General features: G+C 39.2%; 2 protein-coding genes and 4 non-coding genes across 6 annotated transcripts in view; 4 read left to right on the forward strand and 2 right to left on the reverse strand.

Annotated features, from left to right (window-relative positions):
• The first annotated feature begins 191 nt into the window (after positions 1-191).
• Positions 192-273, forward strand: trnal-aag. Its single transcript has one exon. It is a non-coding gene; the product is annotated as a tRNA-Leu (tRNA).
• A 383-nt stretch (positions 274-656) lies between these two features.
• Positions 657-738, forward strand: trnal-aag. The gene has a single exon. It is a non-coding gene; the product is annotated as a tRNA-Leu (tRNA).
• Positions 739-1,352: 614 nt separating this feature from the next.
• On the forward strand, positions 1,353-1,434 carry trnal-aag. The gene has a single exon. It is a non-coding gene; the product is annotated as a tRNA-Leu (tRNA).
• Positions 1,435-1,995: 561 nt separating this feature from the next.
• On the forward strand, positions 1,996-2,077 carry trnal-aag. The gene has a single exon. It is a non-coding gene; the product is annotated as a tRNA-Leu (tRNA).
• A 3,501-nt stretch (positions 2,078-5,578) lies between these two features.
• Positions 5,579-12,511, reverse strand: LOC121942457 (voltage-dependent calcium channel gamma-3 subunit). The gene is made up of 4 exons (XM_042485672.1): positions 12,301-12,511; positions 7,058-7,141; positions 6,467-6,607; positions 5,579-6,377 (listed from the first exon to the last, which is right to left on the reverse strand). The coding sequence occupies exons 1-4, from the start codon at positions 12,509-12,511 to the stop codon at positions 5,812-5,814; spliced, it is 1,002 nt and encodes a 333-aa protein (XP_042341606.1). The 3' UTR covers positions 5,579-5,811.
• A 10,544-nt stretch (positions 12,512-23,055) lies between these two features.
• LOC121941709 (protein kinase C beta type-like) overlaps positions 23,056-24,989 on the reverse strand; it is a 74,501-nt gene continuing 72,567 nt past the window's right edge. Inside the window, exons 14-17 of the mRNA XM_042484561.1 lie at positions 24,897-24,977; positions 24,700-24,807; positions 23,681-23,821; positions 23,056-23,254 (exon numbers count right to left, since the gene is read on the reverse strand). Of these exons, the coding sequence (XP_042340495.1) occupies positions 23,102-23,254; positions 23,681-23,821; positions 24,700-24,807; positions 24,897-24,977 (483 nt within the window). The 3' untranslated portion in view covers positions 23,056-23,101. The remainder of the gene's footprint in view (positions 23,255-23,680; positions 23,822-24,699; positions 24,808-24,896; positions 24,978-24,989) is intronic.

Raw genomic sequence — 24,989 nt, forward strand, 5'->3', positions numbered from 1 at the left:
CACTACATAACGCTTACCTTGTTGCTGTGGCAACCGGACATCCTCGTGGAGGAGTTCAATGTAGATCTACTGCTTCTGTGAAATAGGAAATGTGGTAGTTTAAATCATTGCAACGTCATCTATAGTGAATGTGAAAGTTTTGTCATGTCTGGTGTGGCGTTCACACAAAATCATCAAAAGATTGTTTTACAGGTAGCATGGCCGAGCGGTCCAAGGCGCTGGATTAAGGCTCCAGTCTCTTCGGGGGCGTGGGTTCGAATCCCACTGCTGCCAGGATTTTGACATGAATATACCAATGAAAGAGATTGTATAGTTAGTGTAAATTGTACAAAACAACGTTTAAGCACATACGATGAAGAATACGCAATAAAGTGTTCTGAATTCCTGTGGAATCAAGACACCATCAAGGAGGAATTGACTTTGAAAGTGAAGATCTACTCTCTGCTTCTGTGGAATAGAAAGTTGGGTAGTTTATATGATGATGTTATCATTTGTAATGTGGCTATTACAGAAAATCATAATTAAAGCCTAACTTAAAAAAGCTGCACTCATCTATTTTTCAAAGGATCAAATGTACAATATCATAGATGTCCATAATAATGTTTAATAATCCATATAAATGATATCCAAGGAGCTGTCTAGATTTCAATGTCAGTGGTAGCATGGCCGAGCGGTCCAAGGCGCTGGATTAAGGCTCCAGTCTCTTCGGGGGCGTGGGTTCGAATCCCACTGCTGCCAGGATTTTGACAGGAATATATCTCTGAAAGAGTTTGCAGAGTACTTTCTACAGAACAATGTTCAAGTACACATGAGAAAGATTACTCAGTAAAAGGTCTGTTATTCCTGTGATACCCAGACACTGTCAAAGAGGAATTAAAAGTATATGTACTCTCTGCTTCGGTGGAACAGATAGTTGGGTAGTTTATACCATCACTGTGTTGTCTGTAGTAGATATGATGATGTTATCATGTCTAGTGTGGGTATTACAGAAAATCACAATTAAAGCCTAAATTAAAAAAGCTGCACTTATCTATTTTTCAAAGGATGAAATGTACAATATCATAGATGTCCATACAGACAAACCCCCACAGAATCATGACCCCTCTCTGCCATTCACCTCAGTTAGCATCATATAGTCTTTTAGCTCGTTGTTTTGGCGCCACAGCCTTATAACCTTTTTTTTGGTACGATCATATTGCTTTCATCAACAACAACTTTCATCAACTGACAGACCCACTGTACACTACCTGCCCAGCTAATAATAGTAAATAACAATAAACATAATAATGGCAAATTTGTTTAATAATCCATATAAATGAAATCCAAGGAGCTGTCTAAACATCAACATCAGTGGTAGCATGGCCGAGCGGTCCAAGGCGCTGGATTAAGGCTCCAGTCTCTTCGGGGGCGTGGGTTCGAATCCCACTGCTGCCAGGATTTTGACATGAATATACCAATGAAAGAGATTGCATAGTTAGTGTAAATTGTACAAAACAACGTTTAAGCACATATAATGAAGAATACGTAATAAAGTGTGCTTAATTCCTGTGGAATCAAGGCGTTGCAAGGAGGAATAAAGTGAAGGTCTACTCTCTGCTTCTGTGGAATAGAAAGTTGGGTAGTTTGTCTGATGATGTTATCGTTTCTAATGTTGGTTTTACAGAATGTACAATATCATAGATGTCCATACAGACAAACGTCCAGAAAATCATGACCCCTCTCTGCCATTCACCACAGTTAGCATCATATAGTCTTTTAGCTCGTTGTTTTGGAGTCACAGCCTTATAACCCTTTTTAGGTACGATCATATTGCTTTCATCAATACTATTTCCAGACACAGCTGGCAGCTGTTTTCAGTGAAAAAGCTCTGACAAACCCACTGTACACTACCTGCCCAGCTAATAATAGTAAATAACAATAAACATAATAATGGCAAATTTGTTTAATAATCCATATAAATGAAATCCAAGGAGCTGTCTAAACATCAATGTCAGTGGTAGCATGGCCGAGCGGTCCAAGGCGCTGGATTAAGGCTCCAGTCTCTTCGGGGGCGTGGGTTCGAATCCCACTGCTGCCAGGATTTTGACATGAAAGGGATTGCATAATCAGTGGCCTTTCTACAGACCAAAGTTCAAGTACATATGAGAAAGATTACTCAGTAAAAGGTGTGTTATTCCTGTGGTACCCAGACACTGTCAAAGAGGAATTAAAAGTATATGTACTCTCTGCTTCGGTGGAACAGAAAGTTGGGTAGTTTATACCATTGCCATGTCATCTGTTGTAGATATGATGATGTTATCATGTCTGGTGTGGGCGTTACAGAAAGTCTTAATTAAAGTCTAAGTTAAAAAAATTAGGTCAAAGTTATACTAATCTATTTTCAAAGGATCAAATGTACAATATCAAAAGCTTTGACAACCCACTGTATACTACCTGCCTAGCACTAAACAGAAGACAGGAATAATGATATTAAACAAACATAACAGTAAAAAATAATAAACATAATGGTGGCAAATTTGTTTAATAATCCATACAAATCGAATCGAAGAAGCTGTCCCAGCAGTACTGGATGGACACAAGTGGACAGCCAAGACACATTGCTGTTCACATGTTAATATCAGGTGTAAAGAGGGCATAAGTGTAGCCTATAGAAACTGTGGAAAAGGAAATAAATGTTGATGTTTTAAACAGGTGTGCCAAAAACTAAGGTAGTTTTTACATATGGTATGGGAACTACCATATAGGCCTACTGTTGCTGAGTAATGACTTGTTTGGTCACAACAGAAAATCACAATTATGACTTACTAAGTCATAAGCAAAAATGTCATCCATGGGGCATTGTACTGCAGTGTATCAAATGAGTGCATGCAACAGGGTGCCCCAGGGATGACATTTTTCTGTAGGCCAACTTGGACGGTAATGGTTCCCTCATCAAAAAGCCTAGGGGATTTTTCCATTGAATTTTGGATCATTGCAGAAAATAAGTTCTAGCTATTACTAGGTTAAGTAAAAGTACTGTATGGTCATGTTACCACCACTATGAAGCTGTGAAGACGTGTTCAGCACGGAGGTGCAGAACACAGATTTCCAGATTTAAGGACTCATTACTGGTGTACTTTATGTGACGGGTCTGTACCAGTAGTGCTTAAACTGTGGTATGTGTACCACTGGTGGTACTGAGCTCCCTCCTGTGGTATGCTCAGGAACTTTAAAGTATAAAAAAGCAAAGACTTCTGAGGTAGTGGCACTTAGCAGTCCAATGTGCTGGAATAAGACTCCAGTCTCTTTGGTTGCATCACATTGAGTCCCATTGGGATTTTAGCATGTACTGAAATAAGAGCAAAATCAATAACTTTTTATCATACAGAGAAAGAAAACTTTCCAAGTGTGGCTAATACACACTGTGAAATAGTAAACGCATGTGAACCCATTTAAAATGTTTGATGAAAACCGTGTGCTGGATTGTACAGTACAGATATGGCAGCTGTAGTTTGTGCAATGGTGCAGATTTTCTTGTGTGGTCGAAAGATGACGGCTCTGAAAGCATATTTATCAAAACTGCCTTGAATGTTCGCCTGAATGATGCTGCTGCTGCCATGGTAACACATCAGTCTGCCTGCTGTTCTGCTGTAGGTCTGTTAAGCTGTTTGTTCTGTTATCATCTCTAACAACGGACTGATGCACGTTCATACACAAAAGACAAGAGGACTGGGGGGGGGGGGGGGGGGTTGCTAACTTGTTTGTTTTTATGTTTGTAGTTCACTTTTGGAAATTTGCTTCTCTGCCCACTTATGCAAGGACAGATACTTGAATATTTTCCCTCAAACAGATGTGCGATGTGCCCTGTGCAGTACAAAAGCAACAACACTACACCTTGAACCGCGCTGCTTTCTTTCCAAAGCACATTTTGTGTTAATTCATAAGCTTTATTGGATGTAAACAGAGACTGGGTGACATAATGAGGGCAGAACCTTTTGTTACACTTATGCTCACTTGCTTATGCAATACACAAGAACAGACACAGTGAGAGACAGATACAGAGGTCTAATGCTTTTAATGGGGTTTCAATTTTAAGCTTAGGTCCACAAAAACGAGGACAGGAGCAGGACGTATTTAGTTGTCATTCATGTTTGTTTGTTTGTTTGTATGTGTGTGTTTCGTGTATTATATAGCCCCTTTATACAGAAATCTTGCTATAGGGCTGTTATGAAGTCCTTGATTATGCTGTCTTTGCATTATTACACGGAACAAAGAAAGGCTGCATAATGCCTCTCCAGTATGGGATTTTAGATTGCGTGTCAGCATCACAGAATCAAAAGAGGCATGACATGTAACACAACAGCTTCGGCCTCTAGTGTGACATAAAACATATACGTCGGCAGCGCTTTAGAAACAATAACTACTGTATGACATTAACAGGACAATAACAATAATTTATCATCTCTGTTTTATAGTGGCTGATCTTGTCCTTTGCTCAGAGGGTAAGGAGTTACCAGACATGATTGTTTTCCTAATTTGTGGATTTGTTAGCTGCTATTTTAATCTCCCACGGTGCATCATAAGCATAACACATCATCAAAATGTCACACCCATGCCGCCAATGATCTTGTCCTGCTGACTGTCTCTGTTTAAACATTGTTTCAGTGCTGTTACTACTTCCACTTCTGCTTTTTCTGCTTTCAAGGCGAGAAAACTCTGTCCCCCCATTCTGCGATTGTAGGTTTTATGCAGAACCACTAGGTGGCATAACAGTGTGAAACTCCAGCCCGTTCTCATTCCGAACTCTTAAAATACAACCTTTTTGACAGTGCTCTTGGCATAAGATTGCAACGCCAAAAGCCACCTTTCACATTCACGTGAAACGCCGTTCGACATTACATGAGAATGGGGCTGGACAGAACTGTTCACTATATAATTATATGCTGGCAGGCGGCAGGTGGCAGGGCGGCACCTGCTGCATCCTAATGGAACACGGTAAGATGGTGTCAGATTGAAATGCTATGGGTAACAATATTATACATGGAGTGAGACTGGTGTCCGCTTCCTGTCCGGATGTGATTTTTTTTCTACACTCTGCCATGTGCCTCTTTACCATAATTCTAACCATCAGTGCCCTTGTTGCCTAAACCTGACCATCCATGCAAGCATATGTGTTGGCTGACATTTTGGCATTGGTAGGCATGTGTTGAAGGACATCTAAAACATAAAATGTAGACGCAGAAGCGCACTGCAAAGTGACAAATTGGGATGAGAATGTGTTGGAAACTCCCGCCTTGCAAAGGCAGAGTAAAAGGGGCTTAATTAATAGTTTCTTAATCTGATGAACAGCTCCTCCACTCTGTCGCTCGCTGACTGTCTGTCTCATAAACACGTTCCTATTACTAAACACATTCATTCACACACACTCTACAGACACACTGCAGACACAGCTACTGTGATGACATAAGAGAATGGCAAACAAAAAGCACAAAAATATGCATTTTTCAAGCCAAATGCCAATCATTCTCTGATTCTTGCTTCTCAAACACAAGGTTTGCTTCATTTCTTTGTGTTAAATCACAGTAAATATCTTTGGGCTTTGGATTGCTGGTCAGACAAAACAAGCAATTTGGAGACATTACCTTGGGCTAGGGGAAATTTGTTCACTATTTTCTGACAGGCAAGTTGTTGCAGCCCCATTCCAGTCTCCAAAGTATTCTCTCTTCCTTAACCAAGAAAGTGAGAGGACTTCCTTTCATTTAATGTTCTCGTCTTACAGAAGTTCCTCTTGTGTTTAATCTTCATACATCCTCACTTTCACTGCCTCTCCTCTCACACAGGCGTGGTCCTTCTGTTGGCAGCACAGTTTCCAGGCAGCATCTCTGTGTTGTTGTGAGCAGCTGCAGTCGTTAAGTCATCCACAGCCATGTCAATCTTACCGTCCTTGAGAGGCGAGGTTAAGGTGTAGAGCATGAACTCTGAGCCCACTGTCACTGGTGTTGGCAAACCTGCCATGACTTTGGATTCGGCCGAGAGGGACGGCTCTCTGTCTCGCACCAAGGAGGCTCGAAAGGAGTGTGAGGTCGAGTCCCCTCCGCTGTGGTTGCTCCTGTAGCTGTACCGGCGGCTGCGGTTATGGTAGTAGCGGTTGCGGTAGTAAGATGAGTTGCGGGAGATGGGCGGCTTAATGAGGGATGGTCGGCCCTTAGTACGAAGCTGTCTGTGTTTTTCTATGAACACGTGCACTGCAAGGACGCCAACCATCTCAGCCAGCACGAAGGACAAAGCTCCAAAATAAAAAGACCAGCCGTAGGAGTAGCTCTTCTTGTTGTCGCTCTGGCTGGGGTCACCTGAGTTGGCTGATATGTACACGATGATGCCAATAATGTTACTGAGACCTGGAAGAGTTTACAGAGATGGAGAGAGTCAGAGGGATGATAATACTGTGAAGCTGTGTATTGACATCAAATTGGTGTGTGATTCTGACCTGCAGAGACAAAGAGTATACCCGCGCTGAGGATGACGTTGTAACGGGACTTGTAGAACTCGCTGGCAGCAACACACACTCCTCCAAGAAATAATAATCCCACACTGAGGATGGGGAAGAGGCTGGAGGCTCGTACTGCTCCTGAGGAGGGAAGAGAAACAGGGTATATATGTTGTAAAACTTCAAATAAAAACTTAGTCCCAATTAGACATCCAGTCCCCTTTAGAGGCCCAGTCTAGTTGCCATGCAGTTTATTTTTATGGAAGTTCTTTGGATGTATAAAACTGGGTTTTGGATACCTGCTGGAGCTATCAGTAGTTAGCTTCTTTGCTTAAATCACTGAACTCAGTGGTCTTATATTTGGGACAGGCATCTATATGGGCCAGGCTTTAATTTCCTTTCACACAAAAGATGGGAAATACCATAAAACTTCAAATAAAAGCCTAGTCCCAACTGAATGCCCACTCTCTTTTACTGGACAGGTTTGGCTATACATTTTGACGAATTGACGCCTATTAACTGAAGTGTTACGGTAACAGACTTCCATTATAGTTGTTGGATCTCACAGTTACATGTGTATTTGTTACCCACTTAGTAAATACTCGGCAGCATCCTGCTCATAGTCGGCATCCTCAGCAAAGTGATCAATGTCTTTGCAAACGCCCCGAAATGTCCCTGCAAAAAATAAAGCAAAAGAAGCATATTACATCCATTTAATGACTCTGATTCTGTATCATTTCATAACATGATATGCAAACTGCATGTTTTACAGAAGTCACAGCGTCTTTGACCCACTAAACTGTACATGCTCTCTAACAGTGACTTGCATAATGATAAATGTGATGCTAACCATCTGATGGGATGTACTGTATTGATTTTTTTTTTTGTTGCCTTTTTTTACAATTCAGCTCCAAGCTCAATAGAGATATTTTGCTTTGGATATGAGGCACACTCAGATATCAGACTCGAGCCCAGAGAATTTGTGGGAAATAATATTCTGTTATACTCTCAGGGTTCCTAAAACTTTTTCTCTTAGAGGGCCGAAACTGAAACTTCATGGTGGACTACGGGCATAGAACAGACACCTATTCTACTGTTAAGATTCAAAATGGTACTAGGATCCTATTTCCCTTCACCGAAATGCCTTGAAGTGTCTCTCCCTTTCCATTTTTTTTCTCATCTCACTCGTGCCAGACTGACTTTTTGTGCAGATTAAGAAAAATAATTCATAGTAACTAGGGATCCTACATATTTAGCCCTTTGAAACCTGGAACTAAAATGAAATTGGTTTGATCTCTCTCAAAAACATGGTAAGAAGGAAATGAGCAACATAGCAAGACATATTCCAAGAATTCCTTCTAACTTCCAAAAAAAGTTAGAAGGAAATTAGCAGAAAATAAGCAAAAAAAAGATAAGTAAAAAACAAAACAAGGCGCTGAAAATTGTAGACACAAGTTTCGAGAAGTTTAACCAAAGACTGATGATCTTTCACAGATTGTTTTAAATGTGGGTGATTTTTAAAGGCCTGAAGTAGTCAGAGTATTCACTAATTCACAAGAATAATTTAGAAAAAATGACAAAAGCGATTAAAACAACACAACATTTGTAACCAAAATATTATATATTTTTCCCTATCTCATCCTCTAACTCATCTTAGGGCCCTTATGTTTTTATTTTGGGACTTTATTTGGGGATCACTTCTATCAACAGTTTGACTGAAGAGCAGATATTCTACTTGATATTCTACCGAGCTGCCATATTTGATTAGTTAAGGCTGCAAATGTTGCCAAACACGGTGTTTGGATCGTTACGGTGTCTTTACAACATCTTCAGAGACGAGGAGAGGTCAAACACAGAAAAATGAAAAAATTTAATAACACTGATGCAGTCCAGACTAGCTGCCATTTCAAGTGTTTTCAGTGTCCTTCATGCTGTCGAGTATTCAGCATATTAAAACACCGCACAGCTCAGAGAATATCTCCTGGCACTACATGTGGGCAAGAATACAAAACATAAAATATAACACAGTATAGTCCCACCAGTCATTGGCAAACATGACTGGTGGGAATGATCACTATCACAGGCCTGATATACGTTTTTAACGTGAACTTTGATCCGCTAAAGATTTAAATATCAGCTGCACACGTGTCCTGCTCTCAGTAACCTCTGGCCCAGCAGCAGTGCCTTTCAACATTCACACACGCAGAGATATATTGATAAATGTGTCCCTATGTGCTGCACTGATTGACCAGTATTGATGATGGGACTCAGTTGCCATGGTTACCGAAACAAAACTCATTCAGTAACTCGGTCGTGGTGATCGGGTCAGAGAGAAAAGCCACTGAGAGAGCATTTATTCAAATTATTGTCAGATACAAAGAGAGATGAGGTAACATGTTTTGCATATTTTCCCTCTCTTAATGAGAACAGACATTTTCTGAAGACTTGTATTATGCAGCGTGTTTGTCCGCCAACTTAGTGTCATTAGTCTTTATTCAAACTACTTTGGAGGACAATTTGGTTGTAACTTAACATGAAAATAACACAGAGAGGCTCCACTAAAAATGTCCCTCTGTAGTGAAGTGTTTAACTCTTTAACACCTGCTGAATTGACATCAGTTTTTTTATGTTGCATTCGAGTGCCCTTTACTAACATTTAAACCTCTGAAACCTCAGCAAATGGGTTTGATTTCTTCCAAAAACACAGGGAAAAAAACCTAATGAGCAAGTTGGTAAGAAATTTTAAATTAGTAAAAGGTGATAAGAAAATGATCTGGAAATTAGCTGGGATGTCCAGAAAAATATACGTATAATTTTCTAAATTATATATTAACAATTATGTTATACAAAAAAGAAAAGAATATATTTTTATTATTTTTAGCACTTTGTTGAGGTGGTTTTCTTGTTTTTTCAATATCTTTTTTATGTTTTCAGGTAATTTTATTGCAAGTTTTTGAAAGAAATCAAATCAATTTGCTCAGGTTTCAAAGGGTTAATGAGAGCACAAAACCATACACTAGCCTGGTCTGTCCAGGTGTATTTTTATTTTCCATCTATGTCTATGTTATATCTGTCACGTCATTAGTTATCATTGTTGTCACGTATAACCCTAAGCAAATCAACACTGCCACCTCCTCCTTTAATCATTTATTGCACATAATGCCCAGAGAGTTTCAGTTGGCTGTGTTTTTTGGCTTTTTGTGATGAAGTCTCTCTCTCTCTCTCTCTCTCTCTCACACACACACACACACATACACACATACACACATACACACACACACAGGACAGCTGAAGCATTGATTTCCTCTGCCTACCTTTCCATTAAAACATTTTGAAGCTTAGAGGGGGAGCAGCAGAGGGAAGGAGCAGGAGTCGAACATTTCCATTTAAGTCAGAAAATTAGCAAACAGAGGACATAGGATAAGAGAAGGAGAGGTGCTATTAAAAAGCAATAAATAATTAAAAATGTAATTTCTATCCATAATATATCCAAGACTCAAACTCTCCTCTCCCTCCCCGAGATGTTAGCATCAATCTGAATCAAACCCATCTAAAGTAAAATATGGGATGTGCTGTGGGAGAGCAAATTTTCACAAAAAACTATAACAAAACATGTTTTCATTATTAGGCATAAAGAGATAAAGTATTTTAACTGACAGCTCAAAGGCTGGTTAATGAATTGCATTTCTGTTTTGGTTCAAAAATTGTGGAGCAAACGCCTCCTCAAGATCTCTGCTGTTATTATAGTTTTATGTCTCTATTTGTCCCCTGAAAGTATTTTATTTTATGGTACAGAAGATTATTTGCACTCTTGAAGCATTAATAATTTGAAAAGGTATTAAGGTAATCTGTTTTACTTGCTCTCTAACTAAAAATTTAGGCTACACTTTCCACTTTATCCTCTATTTTTCTTCTTATTCTTTACTAAAATAAAAAACATTTCATCCACCATGGGGTGCTAAAAATGATGTTTACCAATATTTTTTTAGTCTGTAGGTAGTTCTGCAATATTCTAAACTTTGTGATGCTGTGATGATAAAATGTTCTCCTGGGATAAAAAATAACAATTGTAAGCTATTATAAGATTACTGTATTTTGTATTGACTTCTACTGAACTTTCTATTAATTATCAGATATGCAAATGCAGTAGATCTTGCATTTACATATAGGGTTCTTTATAATCTCCCTTTTTGGCAGATTACAAAAAAAAAAACACCTAAAAACTCTGATGATATTCCTTGAGTGCTATGAGAAACTGTGGACCTACATGTTCAGGTAAAATTGTACTGTCCTCTTTTGTTTCCTAAATGGTTTAATCAATTTCAATTCAGTCATTAATTCATGAAATCATAAACCTAACTATTCATAAAAAGAGATTGTCCAAATTTTTTGCTAACTTTTCCTTGTTCTCTCACTGCCTGTTTCCTTAGTGCCATATCATCTACAACAGACGCACACGTGTGTAACTATGATGACCAATTCTGGACTATTGTGGCTGAGATGGACTCATTTTTGCATTTTAATTTTTTTTTTCAGTGACAAAAATGTATTATCACAGGGTGGCAAACAATAGCATAAGTAATGATTTGAAGGCACCTAGTTGCCTAAAAACATGCAGGTTTCACTTTAGAAAAATGTCCCATTTTAGCTTTATGTTTTGTCCAAATTTACCAGAATATGTTAAGTACTCACTTAAAACCCATTCCCGGTCAAACATTTAATCAAATGTAATATCTGAAAAACATTGTTTTTGTTATACACTTCATATTTTGGCTTCAGTACTCTTATTACCAAAATAGAAAACCAACATGCCACATGGTTTTCCCTGAAAGTTCTAGGATCAGTGTTTTTTTCTTTTACTCTGCTCTGCTCATAGCCCACTTATCAGCTCAAACCAATCAAAATGTTTCAGGTAAAGCACAGCTGTATTGACAGTGCAATAGCATGTTTGGTGACTGGTGGTGACCCACTTCACCTGATGTCACAAATGATCTGACTTCACCCTACTTGATCTGACATATTGATTGGTTTTAAAAAAAAATACAACAACAATATTGATATAATTTAAAAGTTTTGCTGTGACTTTTTATTCCTCTGCAAAGCTTCTTATTCTCTAAAATCAGACAAGTTGATTTTATTTCAAAAAACAGATTGCCTTCAAAAATGTGAGTAAATATAATTAGTTCTAATGTTTACTTTATATCTATCTAATGTTAAGTTTACTTAAACTTTTGTTATAATGACTCAATTTTGTGAAGTTGTTGCAACTTAGAAATTACACGTTTAGTCAAATCAATATTCCTACATTTCAGTAAGTTCAATGAACCAAGTTTACTCTGTATTCTACCAGTTGCAAACTAGACAGTTATATTTGTATTTTCTTAAATATGTTAAGAAAACAGATCTCGCAGATCTCCAAACTTTATCATTGAAGAAATCCTATTTGTTATGATCAAGTTAAGCCAGACTAACCTGGTTTACAGAAGTTGTACACACTTAGAAAGAACAAGGTAATTTCACGTGTCATTTTAAGTTGCTACAACTTAAAAAAATTAAGTGAATACAGCTCAATTTTGAGTTTTGACAATAAGAATTTTGACAATGAGAAATAAAGTACCTTAATATTTGTATTTATTTTCCTTTTTTTAAGGTAAGCGGTTTCCAAGATTATTTTAAGTATCAGTTTGTCAGTTTGTGTACTTGAGCTGATATATTGATTGATTTTTTTCATACATAACAACAATATTGCTGTATTTTAAAAGTTTCGTTAGAAGTTTTAATTCCTTGCTGTAGTAATATAGTATATGATGGTGAAGCTCGAGTGTATTTCTCACCCTCGGTACAGCAGGTCCTCCACAGACCGGAGTGGGTCAGCACCTCCTCGTTCTTGCGGACGGTCTCGTTGTCGTTCTGGCTCTTGGAGCGGCACATCCCGCGGGAGTACAGCCAGTAGTCCGTGCCCACGGCGATGGTCATGAGGCTGAAGGCGCAGAAAGCCCCCGCTGTGGTCAGCAGCATCATCACTCCCCGGTTACACAGCCTCATGTCGGCCCAGCCTCCTCTTCCTCCTCCTCCACACCGAGGAGTCCTGCAGCGGACGGGGAGCAGCGGGGTTTAGAAACTGTTGAAAACTTTCCCCCGGTGTCTTTTCTTTGTGTGGATCCAGCCGGCTGAGGGAAATTTAAATTCAGTGCACATCTTCTGCACCCTGCGCTGTTTTCTGTGCAGGTTTCAGGATGGGACGCTTTTCCTCTACGCTACTTACACACGACCTGGTTCATTCAGCTGGGATGTTTCCATGTTTTGTCAGTAACTGAAGGATGACAGTGGAAAAACAGGCCGAGAAGTGAAAAAGCCCCCAAATCCTGGATTTTAAAAAACAGTTGTTGGGAGAAAACAGCAGCATTAGCTCCCCTGGACACCATCGAGTTTGTTGTAGCTCAACTCTGTTTGGCACAAAGTCGACATGATCCCGCCCCCGTGTGCGTGCGTGCGTTATGGTCAGGAGGGCAACCTGTAGCCGGATTCAGTTCAGCACCATGGACAGCGGCACAGTGCAGCTGTCATTTTCCCTATTTAAATACACATATATGAAATAATTAATTAAAATTAAAACAGTTAGCATGCTTTTCATATTAATATCGGAATACAAAAAAGTAAATAAATACATTTAAATTAATGTGATGCATTTACCCAGTACCAAATAGTACCAAAAGTACAATCTCTTTGTATTGTCATGTTATTACAAAATGACAAAAAAATTAAACTACCATGTCCAGCATCAACAATGAGCCTTTACATTCAATTATCAATATTTCTATACCTTTCTATGGTCAGTTCTTTCATATCTTGAGGAGAAATATTTGTAAATAAACACAACTAAATTATGTTTTTTTCCCCCCAAATTTTTTTTTTTTAAAAGTTTGACTTTTCACAGCCTTGATTCATGTTCACAGTGTTCCTCTCAGGCTGCATCTAATACCCTAAATTATATCAGGTTTCCACGTGTTTCCACATGTTAAACTTGTCTTTAAAACACGAGAACCTGTTTTACTAAATTACTATATACTCTGACACTCTGCAGAGGAAACCTTTCATAAAAACTTTATTATTTACAATAATGATCAAGAAAATATAAATATATAAATCCATTAGCTCTACCAGGAACAAAGGCTGTGTCCTAACCGCAGAAGCCTGGGTTTGATTCCACCCCTCATTTCCTGTCACTCTTCGAGTCCTATCCAACAAAGACAAAAGGACTTAAATATAGACAAAATTAGTTGCAACTATACTCAAGAGCAGTTTCCAATCTTTCTGTGAGCAGAGCCAAATGTGACAGTATTACCAAACATTTCAGAGATTTGTCTTCATAACACAAGCAACTTTAAACCTTGAAAGTTTTTTTTAGAAACATTCTGCTGATCTCTCTGCTGATCTGACAGAGATGAGATTTGTTTTTGCCTGATAAAGTACAAGTGTGCAGCCTAAAATCTGCAGGCCGAACTAAAGTGTCACAAGAAAGTCATTTTTTAGCATGTGTAACCTATTTAACTCTCTGAACCTGGATCAACATCCATTTCTTGTCACGTTCACAAGCGTTTAAACCTTTAAAACCGAGCAAATTGGTTTGACTTCTTTTGAAAATGTGAGTAGAAAAAGGCGAGAGATGTCCCAAAAATTGCAAGAAATTAGGAAAAGCTGACAAGAAAATGGAAAGGAAAGGTGTTTTTTAAATACAGAAAAAGACAGAGACAGAGAGAGAAGAACATTACAAAATAATTAGAAAATCATTATTTAGTTAAAATTATACTTTATATTTAAAGTTAATTACATTAACATTTTTAACACTTTTTTCCCAGCCATTACCTTACAGGTAATTTTCGTATAACGTTTTACTAATTCCCTGTTAATTTTGAGCCTTGTTTTTTGTGATGTTACTCAAGGGGTTTCAAGGGGTAAAAGATTACCCTTACTTTAATAAATTTGATATTTAATGCAAATTGTTAACTTGTAGCTTTTTTTCTGATTGCATGCATGCAAGGATGAAGTTCCTGCTCTGACATTATTGTAAAAGTCTGTTTTTACAGAGTTACCAAACACCGGGTGCAGACAATCACTGCATCATTCTTTATGTAAAAAAATGTATGATTCAGCTGAGTAAAACACAAGAGCCAGAGTTACTGAAATGATATTATGATAATTCACTTTAATGTAGGTCATACTGTAAGTGTCTGTCACGCGCAGGTAAAGACAGCGCATGCAACACATGTATACTGTCCTGTTACACAATTTCCTCAGGTTGCTTTATAAAAGTTGCCTTTTTCTCCTCATCCTCCTCTTCTTCTTCTCCTTCTCCTGCCTTTTGCATAGTAAACACTTTATTCTCCCCTCGTTCCCCCTCTCCCTCTTATCTTCACTTATCTCATTTCCCAGTTCCTTTCCTCTTTAAATTGTACCTATGTGAATGTGAGCTGGGGAACAGGTGAGGAAGAGGAGGAGAAAGGGGAGATATAAAAATGGGAAAAAGTAAAAAGTGACGGCTGAGTGCTGGCAGGGACAGAGAGCAGAGAGAGAGGGAGACGGGGCTGTGAAGAATAGTATACAAGCGTATTACAACATGAAAACCACTTCTAGCTCTAGGTCCCATTCCTATTTACACATACACTGAAATACAAGTCATACAGAATTATTACATCTACTTTATATGTTCATTTCACAAAATCTCATATTTCTCTGTAGCATATTTTGACATTATTAGAGAAGGCGTACACAGCATTTGGAGTGGAAACTAAAATTTGAGCATGGATATTTCAAAACTGACTTGCATCAATAAATTCACACCAGTTTTTTTTTTTCTACCTCCGTGATGTAAAACGCAAATCTTATGGGAACTACTGTACCAACAAATATGGCATGCATAGAGGAGCTGCACCACAAAGACGGTATAGGCCTACACAGCACTAACCCACTGCGTACAGTGCCATAGAGAAAAGAGAAAAGAGAGAGATTAAGCAAGAGAAAAAGACAGAGACATTTTTAAATATCGCTGCCAAACAGGCATTTGAGGGGGATTTCTCTTTTTTTGTTTTTTTTTTTTTTGCATCAATTCGGAAGACAATACGTGCTTGAGACTAAGTTTAGGACTAACTTAGACACGAGGTTATAAATCAGGAGCTTTAAAAACCTTCATACCCTCCAAACCGCAGCCTGCACAGGTGTGTGTGTGTGTGTGTGTGTGTGTGTGTGTGTGTGTGTTAGAGTTACCTTTGGAGACACGCACCAGACTCAAGACTGGAGATAAAAATTGTGTTTAAACTTTGTAAAATGAGAATTTTTGGGGTCAGATAAGGGTTATGTCAACTGATTGGACATAGCTGCTGTGATGTCACCTATTGGTTTGTGACCCCCTGTTTTGGAAGAGTTCAGCATTTCAGCTGTCACCATCTTGTTTTTTTGGAGCCAGAAGTGACCACCTTATGGGTTAGTGGGTCAATCTGACTGAGAAGCTGAGAACACTGTTGGCACACAGCCTGCCACTCAAAGTGGACCGCCCTTAATTATGCGTAACTTTAAGCCTTAGTGAAATGTAAACAGTAGAGATCGGATCAGAAGGATCAGTATCGGGCCTTATCAACACATTTTTTAATTTACTGGGATTACTTATTTTGAGCACGTGCCCTGCCCAATCCTTTGTTTACATCCACCCCTCGAACAGGTGTCAGACACAGAGAGCACAATTTCTGGCAGATATTCAGGTTTTATTGAATTGCTGCTACTCCAATAATTAGAAAATGACCTTTTTTTTCATGTTCAACTTACACGGCCATCCCACTGTCACTGTAAGAGGAACTGAATTTTAGTTGTTCCTTTTTGGTGAGCTAGTTTTACTATATTGCTATAACAAGCAGAACTAAGACTGATTTTTATTTGTTGTGACTGGGAATGTTAAAGTTAAGCTATAACATTACTTTGCAGTGGAACTGTGATTATATTATTCATTTATGGTGTTCTGTGCTTTTATTACAAAGCTGCACTAAGTGGATCTGAGAGCTAAATCTAAAGACACATTTTAGTTTGTTTACTTGGTTATGAAAAAAAATGCTGCACTAAGTAGAATTGTAATATGACACATATAAAAATGTTTTACTTTTTTACTTTGTTATTTTTGTAAAAAAATAAAATAAAATGCAGACGATTTTTTCTTGTATTGCATCGCAGAGATAAACTGTCAAGCACGTACACAGTTTCTCTCTGCTGTAAAGTTGGGCATTTTAAAATGGGGGTCCATGGAGATTTCCTCTGTTTTGGAGCCAGCCTCAAGTGGTCATTCAACAAACTGCAGTTTTTGGCACTTCAACATTTGCTTCATTTTTCAGTCCTGGAGGTTGTCACTTAGGTAAGAGTACATCTCTGGGAAATGAATGTAAGTCTGTCATTTCCCCAAAAGTCACCTAAGTAAATGTGTGTGTGTGTGTGTGTGTGTGTGTGAGAGCACATACATGAAATATTGATCATGGAATGTTCATGATGCAACTTTTACAGGCCTACAAGAGGAGAAAAATCAAGTAAACAAACACACACTGCTGTTGATCAATAAGAGCACATACACATAGTTACACATTCACTATGACTCTTTGTATTGACCTGCTCACCACGAGGTCGTGTGAATACTACACATGCCTGGAGTTTTCTGGAAACTGGCCTGTGATCACGTGGTCACTGGTCAAACTCAGTCCCACTGTGACCGACCAGCAGCTAAAGCCAGTGTGGTGGTTTCTGATTGTTGTTCAGTTTAGATGCTGGTGTGGGTCGGAGATGTGTGTAGATGAGACGTTTTAACTTCAGTGGTGGCGCAATGAGATGCTGGGTGAGTCCTCCATGGATGTAACTGGGGCTGTACTGGTGGACTAAAGTCTTGACTGGGCTGCATCTGAACCAACAGGAACTCCTCAGACTTGTATGATGAATTCGGGGTTGGTGTAGGAGAATCCTTGAAACTCGTTCTGGTCCAGATTCATAATAAAGAGCTTGTCTGTGGGCGTCAGCTCCACTGCCATCTTGGTGAACTCCTTGTCAAAGTTGCCGACGTCACGGCGAGATTTCTGCCACACAGAGAAAAAACAGGAGACAGAGACATGTTGGGGAACAAAGCTTGAGTGAATGTGAACAGCGCTTTTAAAAATTAGATTAGAAAGAAGGTGACAACGACCAAGAAGGACAGCTCTCCCATAGAAGCACAAAGATGGAGGGTAGAGAAGGAAGCGAGGGAGGTTTAATAGTTTCAGCACACGGAGACACATTTTTATCATCTGCAGAGGTGGGACAAAGTCTTTGTTGTGCAAACTACAAATAAGTCAAGGCCACCCGATTTATTGCATTTTAAATCTAAAGAGGTACTATAGTACATTTACAAAAGTAATTTGATTTAATGCCATTTAAAATGTGTATTTATCACTTTAAAAAAAGCTTTCCCATACTTACGAGCAAAACAGCAAAATATCTTGCTGTGTTATTTTTTTTTGTTTGTTTTTTGACTCTTGCATGCAGGACAGTCCACAGGATTTTAGAGATCAGGGGACGTAATTTCCCCCCATGCAACTGACCCATCACTTAATTTAATGATTGTTTTATGTTAGACTAAAAATCTAAAATAATACAGACCCTGCACCTTTGAAAGATAATCACTTCTGTTTAATGACTGCTGACACCTTATATTAGCTTTTAGCAAACAAAGTTTTGAGGACTGTTAATTTTGTTCCTTTGCACATCCACTGGAAGTGCTCTATAAAGGGATCACTTAATGGATAGTTCATTAAGTGAATGTGAAATGTGGAAAATAATAATCAGAAAATTAAATAATCAGAAAAAAATATGTGATGGGTTAGTTGCCTGAAAGAATTTGGTATCCTCACCCCAGTACTTCTAAAATAATAATCATGGCAGCACCGGCACATTTCTACAGTTACACACAACTTACTGTTTTGAGACAGAGTTGAAAAAATGTGAATCTGTTCTCTAAGTTTTAGCAAAGCCATGAGTCACATGTGCTTTTTGGTATTGTGAAGTGTACAGTCTAGTCCACACCTCTGATCATGTGTAAACAGTGGCACCACAGGGAGTCTAGACTTAGCAAAACACACCACTGATCCATACAGGACTCGGGGGAGCAAGTCGATGAAGAAAAAAAAAAAAAACACACCCTGCTGACAGAACCCAGAAACATAGTCAAAGATGGAGAAGAGACCCACTGGAACATTTCAACAGCACAGATGCAGAAAGATCCAAGACAAACTTCCAAAGCCAGAGAGAGGAAAAGTACAGTTCCAGTACAGGACAGACAAGGATCGATAAAACAGACCGGCTGCAGACCAAACCACAACCGGAAAGGATTTAACACAAGGGAAGTGAAGCAGTGAGCCCCAGGCAAAACACATGTATCACACAAACACACACACAAACACACACACACACGCACACACACACAGAGCATATAGTTTCCTACCTCTGCCTTTTGTCTCATCACAGGGCTTCCAGCTGAAATGAGGAGAGGCTGGAAACTTTGCCGCCTCTACCACTGGTCCAAGAACTCACCACTAAACCAGCTCAGTTTTAGGTGTGAGGCAGGTGTGACGCTGCAGATTTGATCTCTCTAGTGTGTGTTTGTTGTGTGGATTATATGTCTTCTAACCCTCCTATGGAGCTTTTATGAGCAGAACATAGCAATTAAAAAATGGTTTATAACGCGCTATAATAAAGTCTCAACTAATGAAAGATTGACACTATAATTAAACGGTTACAATATGATAAAATATAGGGCATTATGCAAAAATAAAATATGGGGCATTACTTTATTAACATGTATTGAGTATTAATTTATTTATAAGTAAGTCTTACTTCATGACAATGGAGCAAACATCATCCTGTGATGAAAGCTATGATTCATCCGAAAACTAGAAACCAAACGTGCAATATTAAAGGAAACTCAAGTGGTCTTGAGATATCACTTTCGCAAGAATGATACAAATGCAAGGTCAGTGTGACCTTGACCACCAAAATCTAATCAGTCTACTCGAACATTTGTGCCATGAGACAATGCATTAATAATGCATTTACAAAAATAAGACGGATGCACGGTCACAGTGACCTGGACCTTTAACCTATGATCACAAATCCAGTTAATCCTTAAGTCCAAGTGAACATTTGCAAAATTCAAAAGAAATCCCTCAAGGTTTTCTTGAGATATTGCCTTCACAAATATGAGATAGACATGGTCACAGGGACCTTGACCTTTGACCACTAAACTCTAAACAGTGGATGTTTTTTCTGCTAAATTTGAAGAAATTCCCTCAAGGCGTTCCTGAGCTATCACGTTCAAAAGACTGGCCTGACGGAAGGACAGATGTAAAATATGATGCCTCTGGCCTCGGCTATCGTCGGTGCGGAGGCATAAAAAAGGATCCTACTGGGAGAAATTTAATCATAATGCCAAGAATCAGTATTTGGACAAACTAGTAATAATAATTAACATAGATCCACATGATTTGGCAGCTAAAAGCTGGATTACAGACCCTGATGCCCTAGTTATACTTCGGTCTTTGTACAAATTAAATAAACAAGACCTAACATGTTAGTTCTCTCCTGGCTCTAGATTAGCTTCCAGATATGAAAGCTGAACTAATCTTCTCATCAAACTCAGACTCAAATAAACGTAGAGTGCGTCCACAAAATGCTGAACTTTTTTGTTTCGAAGTGTTGGGTGCTGCAGCAGTGAGAAGGCAGACACAGCAGAAGTAGGCTGGTAGGCACCAGTGAGTATATTATAATCAGTTTCCAGTCATACAAGACAATAACACAATCCACAGAAGCATCTCTCTCATCCAGAACTATTTATCCAAATATCTCTCCGATATAGAACTCCAAATATATATATTTATATTTTTATCTCCATCATATCTCTCGTTATGTCACCATTGATTCGTCACCGTCATCACAATAAGCGCTCTCTTTTTTGCCTGACAGAAACAGTTGTCTTTATCAGCAAGCACGTTCGCGTATCTGTGATGTCAATGTGATGCCGCCTCCCTTTTTTGATACGAGCTCAAAGAACAAGATTTGACACATTGTTAAAACCCTGCATCGTTACACAGTTACAAAAAGATAATACAATCTGCCTCAAAATGAAACTCATTCATTTTATATATGAAAATGACTTTCCGAGGGTGTTGTATTGTCTGAGAACAGATAAGCTATAATGCATATTCTAATAATTATACATGTACTGCAAAAATGGCACAAGATGGCTGCCCTTCATCACAGTTGTTGAGGACAATATTTTTTCACATCCTCGTGATTCTGAACCCTAATTTGGCACTTTTGGACATCCTAACAAACTACCAGCTTCACAAGACTCGTCATATGTGAAATTCTCCCCAAAATGGTTGTTTACGAGCTAAGAGATATGTCATTAAAAACACAGTGTAATGGGGTGAAGGTTTTCAGTGAAGACTGAGGAGAAAAGTGACGAGATTTCAGTCAATAATCACTAACTTGACGCAGACTTACACTCTTGCTGACTGCATATGAAGACTTCTATCCTTAGAAATTAAATCAGCAAAAAGTTTAAGCTCACCACAACACTGAACAGAAATTGTAGAAGTATTTGGTCCTATAGACAAAATAAAGTAAACATTAGGAAACTGATTGAACAATCATAGCAAAGCAATTGGTCAGTTTTCACTTACACTGTATGAATATTACCAATATGTGATCATAGTACACTCATCAATATTAATGATAGGTCGTCAATATGCAATCACAGGGAGGGTGACACAGAGACAGAGCAGGTTCAAGTCGGCCCTGAGGTCGGACCCCCGACATGAACCTGCTGGTGCGAGCAGCTGGGCGGCATTCAGGGAGTGAGCAACATCTCTGCACTAAAGATAGAAATACAGCCAGTAGAGCTGATATGAGATCAGCGAGTGTCACATGACGACACGGTAAACTGACAACAGTGTCTCGGCTGGAAACAAAGACTCGTCTCCTACTGGCAATTTGACACATGAATTATTTCTCCTGATTGTTGAGCACCTGTCTGCATCTCCATCTGAACGTTATTTAGAGAAATAGTTTTTTAAGGGAAATATTTGATTCCTCTTCAGAGTTTCATGAGAGGAGCGATATCACCCTTGTTTCTGTACATCAGGTGCAGAGCTGGAGCCAGGGGGCGCTGAGCTTAGCTTAGCATGAAGACTGGAAGGTGGTGAGGTAAACAACCAGCCTGGCTCTCCTCAAAAAAACAACTAGCAGAACTATGGTGGTCAGTCTCTGCTAAATTTGCTTTCAGTTGCCCAACACTTATTAACCTGTAACTAACCAGTGCATTTTTAAAAGAAAAAGTACATGCAAAATGACATGAAATACAAGAGGCCTTTCCCTTCAGTCCTTCGTGCCACTGACTCAGTGAGCTTTAGCTCCTCACTTCAAAGCTCTATGCAAAAAGTTGCAGGGAGCTTGCTGTATATGATGTAAAAAGTTTTAGTTTTGCTTAAATACTTGCTAAAGGCATTCAAACAAAGTTTTGTGTTGGAGTTTGTTGTATTCCAAATTCTAAATTTTGCCAAAAGTATTTTCATTTTTATTATGAATGCATATTGGTTCCAAATCTCAGTTATTGGTCTTATTAAGTACTAATAATCGGTATCAGCCCTGAAAAAACAATATTGGTCGACCCCTAGTTTTGTAATGTAAATATCTTGCCTTTGTTTTTATTTTCTGTTGGCTTTGCTGACTGGCAACACTGATGGGTTAGCATCCAGAAACATAGTGACCACTGCCCATCCTCCAGACTCACGTTAGCCGTACGCCAGCGTCAATCTGACAATTCTGAAAACAGATGACGCTGCAATTTTGCTGGTTTTAAGTTGTGTTGATAAATAACCAAAATACAAAATCCTTCAAACGTCTCATGCTAACATCATCTTGACGTAGTATAACAACATTCAGTTGTGAGGTACGAATTATACCTGTAAGGAGGATGGAAGTGGAGGTGGATGGCTCCAATAAACAACAGACTTTCATGCGGGAGTCCGTTGTTTGCTCCCCCCTGTGAACGTGATGGGATTTTTTTGTCCACCGTATCATGTATCTCCTTCCCCTGAACCTAAGCATCAGTGCCAGTATGTGCGTACGTACAACTTTTGTTGCCTAAACATAAGCACTGGCAGACGCAGAAGGATACCTAACTCGTAATACGTAAATGCAGAAGTACACTGACAACGCAGCAACAGGTGAGGAGTTGGGATAAAAACGTGTTGCTTAAACACAAATTATTACATTCCTGTTTTTGTTTTTTTTTTTCTTTTAAATGGAGTGTGCCACGCTAGCTGTCCCCCCTGCTTCCAGTCTTTATGCTAAGCTACACGAATCCCCTACTGGCTCCAACTCTGTATTTTATGCACATTTCGCTGCTCGACTAAAAAAGCGTATCCACAAAATGTTGAATCATCCTTTAACGTTTCATCCTGCTGAATACAGCCTGGATATGACATCATGGTGATTTTTTTGTTTGTTTTTTTTTAATGTATGTTTCCGAGGTGTTGGGGGATTACTAGTGCAGCCCAGTGATGTGTGGCATGGTCAGTGAGTTGTGTGAGGGTACTCAGGGTTAACAAATGAGAAGCCTTGGAATTCTTCCTGGTCCAGGTTGGCTATTAGCTCCTGATCTGGGGGGGTCAGCACAGGGGCGTGGCGCGTGAAAAAGTGATCAAAGTTCTCCGCATCACGCCCACACTGCCGTGGAGAGGAGAGGAGAGAGGTGGAGAGAAAGAGAGAGAGATGGAGGGGATGGAGTGAGTTTGATGAGGAATGAGAGGAAAAAAAGGACAACAACAAAGAGAAAAAAGAGAAATACAACTAAAACATGGCATCAACCAATCAAATCACTCACAGCCGAAACTGTGGATTTCCATTGGTCCGTATGTGAGCCGGTGACATCTCAGCTTCATCATTGGTGACTACACTAACAAATCTCAGCTCGGCATTTGTCAGAATAGTGACCAATGGCAGGTGATGGTTGGGTTCAGAGGATGATCAATCTAATTTATAACTTACCTTCACTAAGTAAGTTATCTCCTTCCTTACTGGCTAATTTCAGGTAATATTCAACAGCTGACAAGAACGTGTGTGTGTGTGTGTGTGTGTGTGAGATATACTCACAGCTTTCGGTTTGAAAGGCGGTTGGACCTCTTTATTCTCCAGTTTTTCCCAGTCTATATAGCGGAAGAAGGCGTGCTCCTTGATGTCTCTCTCCCCCTCTGGGCCGCAGCCCAGACGCTTACCTGGGTGCTTTGTCATCAGCTAAAATCACACACACACATACAAAATAAGTTTGAACATGTGTGTGGAAAGTGTGCAAAGTGTGGCCAATCCCTACACACTGGTCATCCCTCACTGCATGAAATCACAATAAAGGTAAACAAACAAGCAGGTAAACTTTGTTAAAGCAGAAATAAAGAGAATAAACTGCATTCACTGAATTACCCAAAAAATGATAAATCTCTTACCTTCCTAAATTTTTTTTGCATTGCAGTTTTCAGTAAATGTATAAAAAGCTACAGCAACTGCAGCCATCTTATCACAACCAATGGCCTGCTTACAAGTGATGTGGAGACAAATTTGTGTATCCCAGGATGGTGAAGGAATGGCTGGCTTATTCAGCCTCTGATTGACTTATCCTGTATCTTACCCTAAAATAACTCACTCCTCCTGCCTAAACCAAACCAATTCAACCCCACTCATATGGAGAGTACGGCACATCATTCCTTATCGTAGGATTCACAAAGTTGTAACTGTTAGGGGAAAAGGAGCTTTGCAAAGTCATAAATTGCCTCAAATGATGTAACTTGAGTCAGCATTAGATTTTATGACTACAAGTTTGGAAAAAAAGGATAGAAAATGCGCACATCCATAAAATGTCGAGAAAGGTGCTGGACCCACACAAAGTACAAGCAAAAAACAGAGAAAGGTGCGTGCACTTAAGCTCCTCTTACAGCTTTTACTGAGCTCGCTCTTTTTCAAGCAGTGACCAAGTAAATGTCGCAATGTAATGTCGACTCCACTATAAGAGTCCTAAATCTGACGTCTCAGACAGTGTTCAGACTGGATATGAAGAGGGTTTAGGAGCAACTTTAGGACAGAGTTTCTTTTTTTAGGTGCATTCAAGTATGAGCCCTCACCCCCTTGCAGATAGCAACAGCTTCTTTGGACATGGATTTAGGGTAAGAGACGTGATGCTCCATGATCGACTGGAACAGCTCATCTTCATCCTCCCCGTCAAAAGGCGGCTGGATGGGCACAAAGATATGTCATCATTTTTCTCATCACTGGGTCTCAACTTTTAAAAAAACAGTAACTGCAGTGATTGCATACACACCTGTCCAGCAAGCATTTCATAGAGCAGGACTCCAAAGGCCCACCAGTCCACAGACTTCCCATAAGGCTGATAAGCTATGATCTATAAAGAAAC

Source organism: Plectropomus leopardus, chromosome 4 (assembly GCF_008729295.1).
Source record: "Plectropomus leopardus isolate mb chromosome 4, YSFRI_Pleo_2.0, whole genome shotgun sequence".
Classification (NCBI taxonomy): domain Eukaryota; kingdom Metazoa; phylum Chordata; class Actinopteri; order Perciformes; family Serranidae; genus Plectropomus; species Plectropomus leopardus.

Coding starts and splice junctions, on each gene's coding strand:
- LOC121942457 (XM_042485672.1), bottom strand. CDS start 12,511: ATGAGGCTGTGTAACCGGGGAGTGATGATGCTGCTGACCACAGCGGGG. Junction 7,142..12,300: donor GAGGACCTGCTGTACCGAGG/GTGAGAAATACA, acceptor TATTTTTTGCAG/GGACATTTCGGGGCGTTTGC. Junction 6,378..6,466: donor TATACTCTTTGTCTCTGCAG/GTCAGAATCACA, acceptor AAACTCTTCCAG/GTCTCAGTAACATTATTGGC.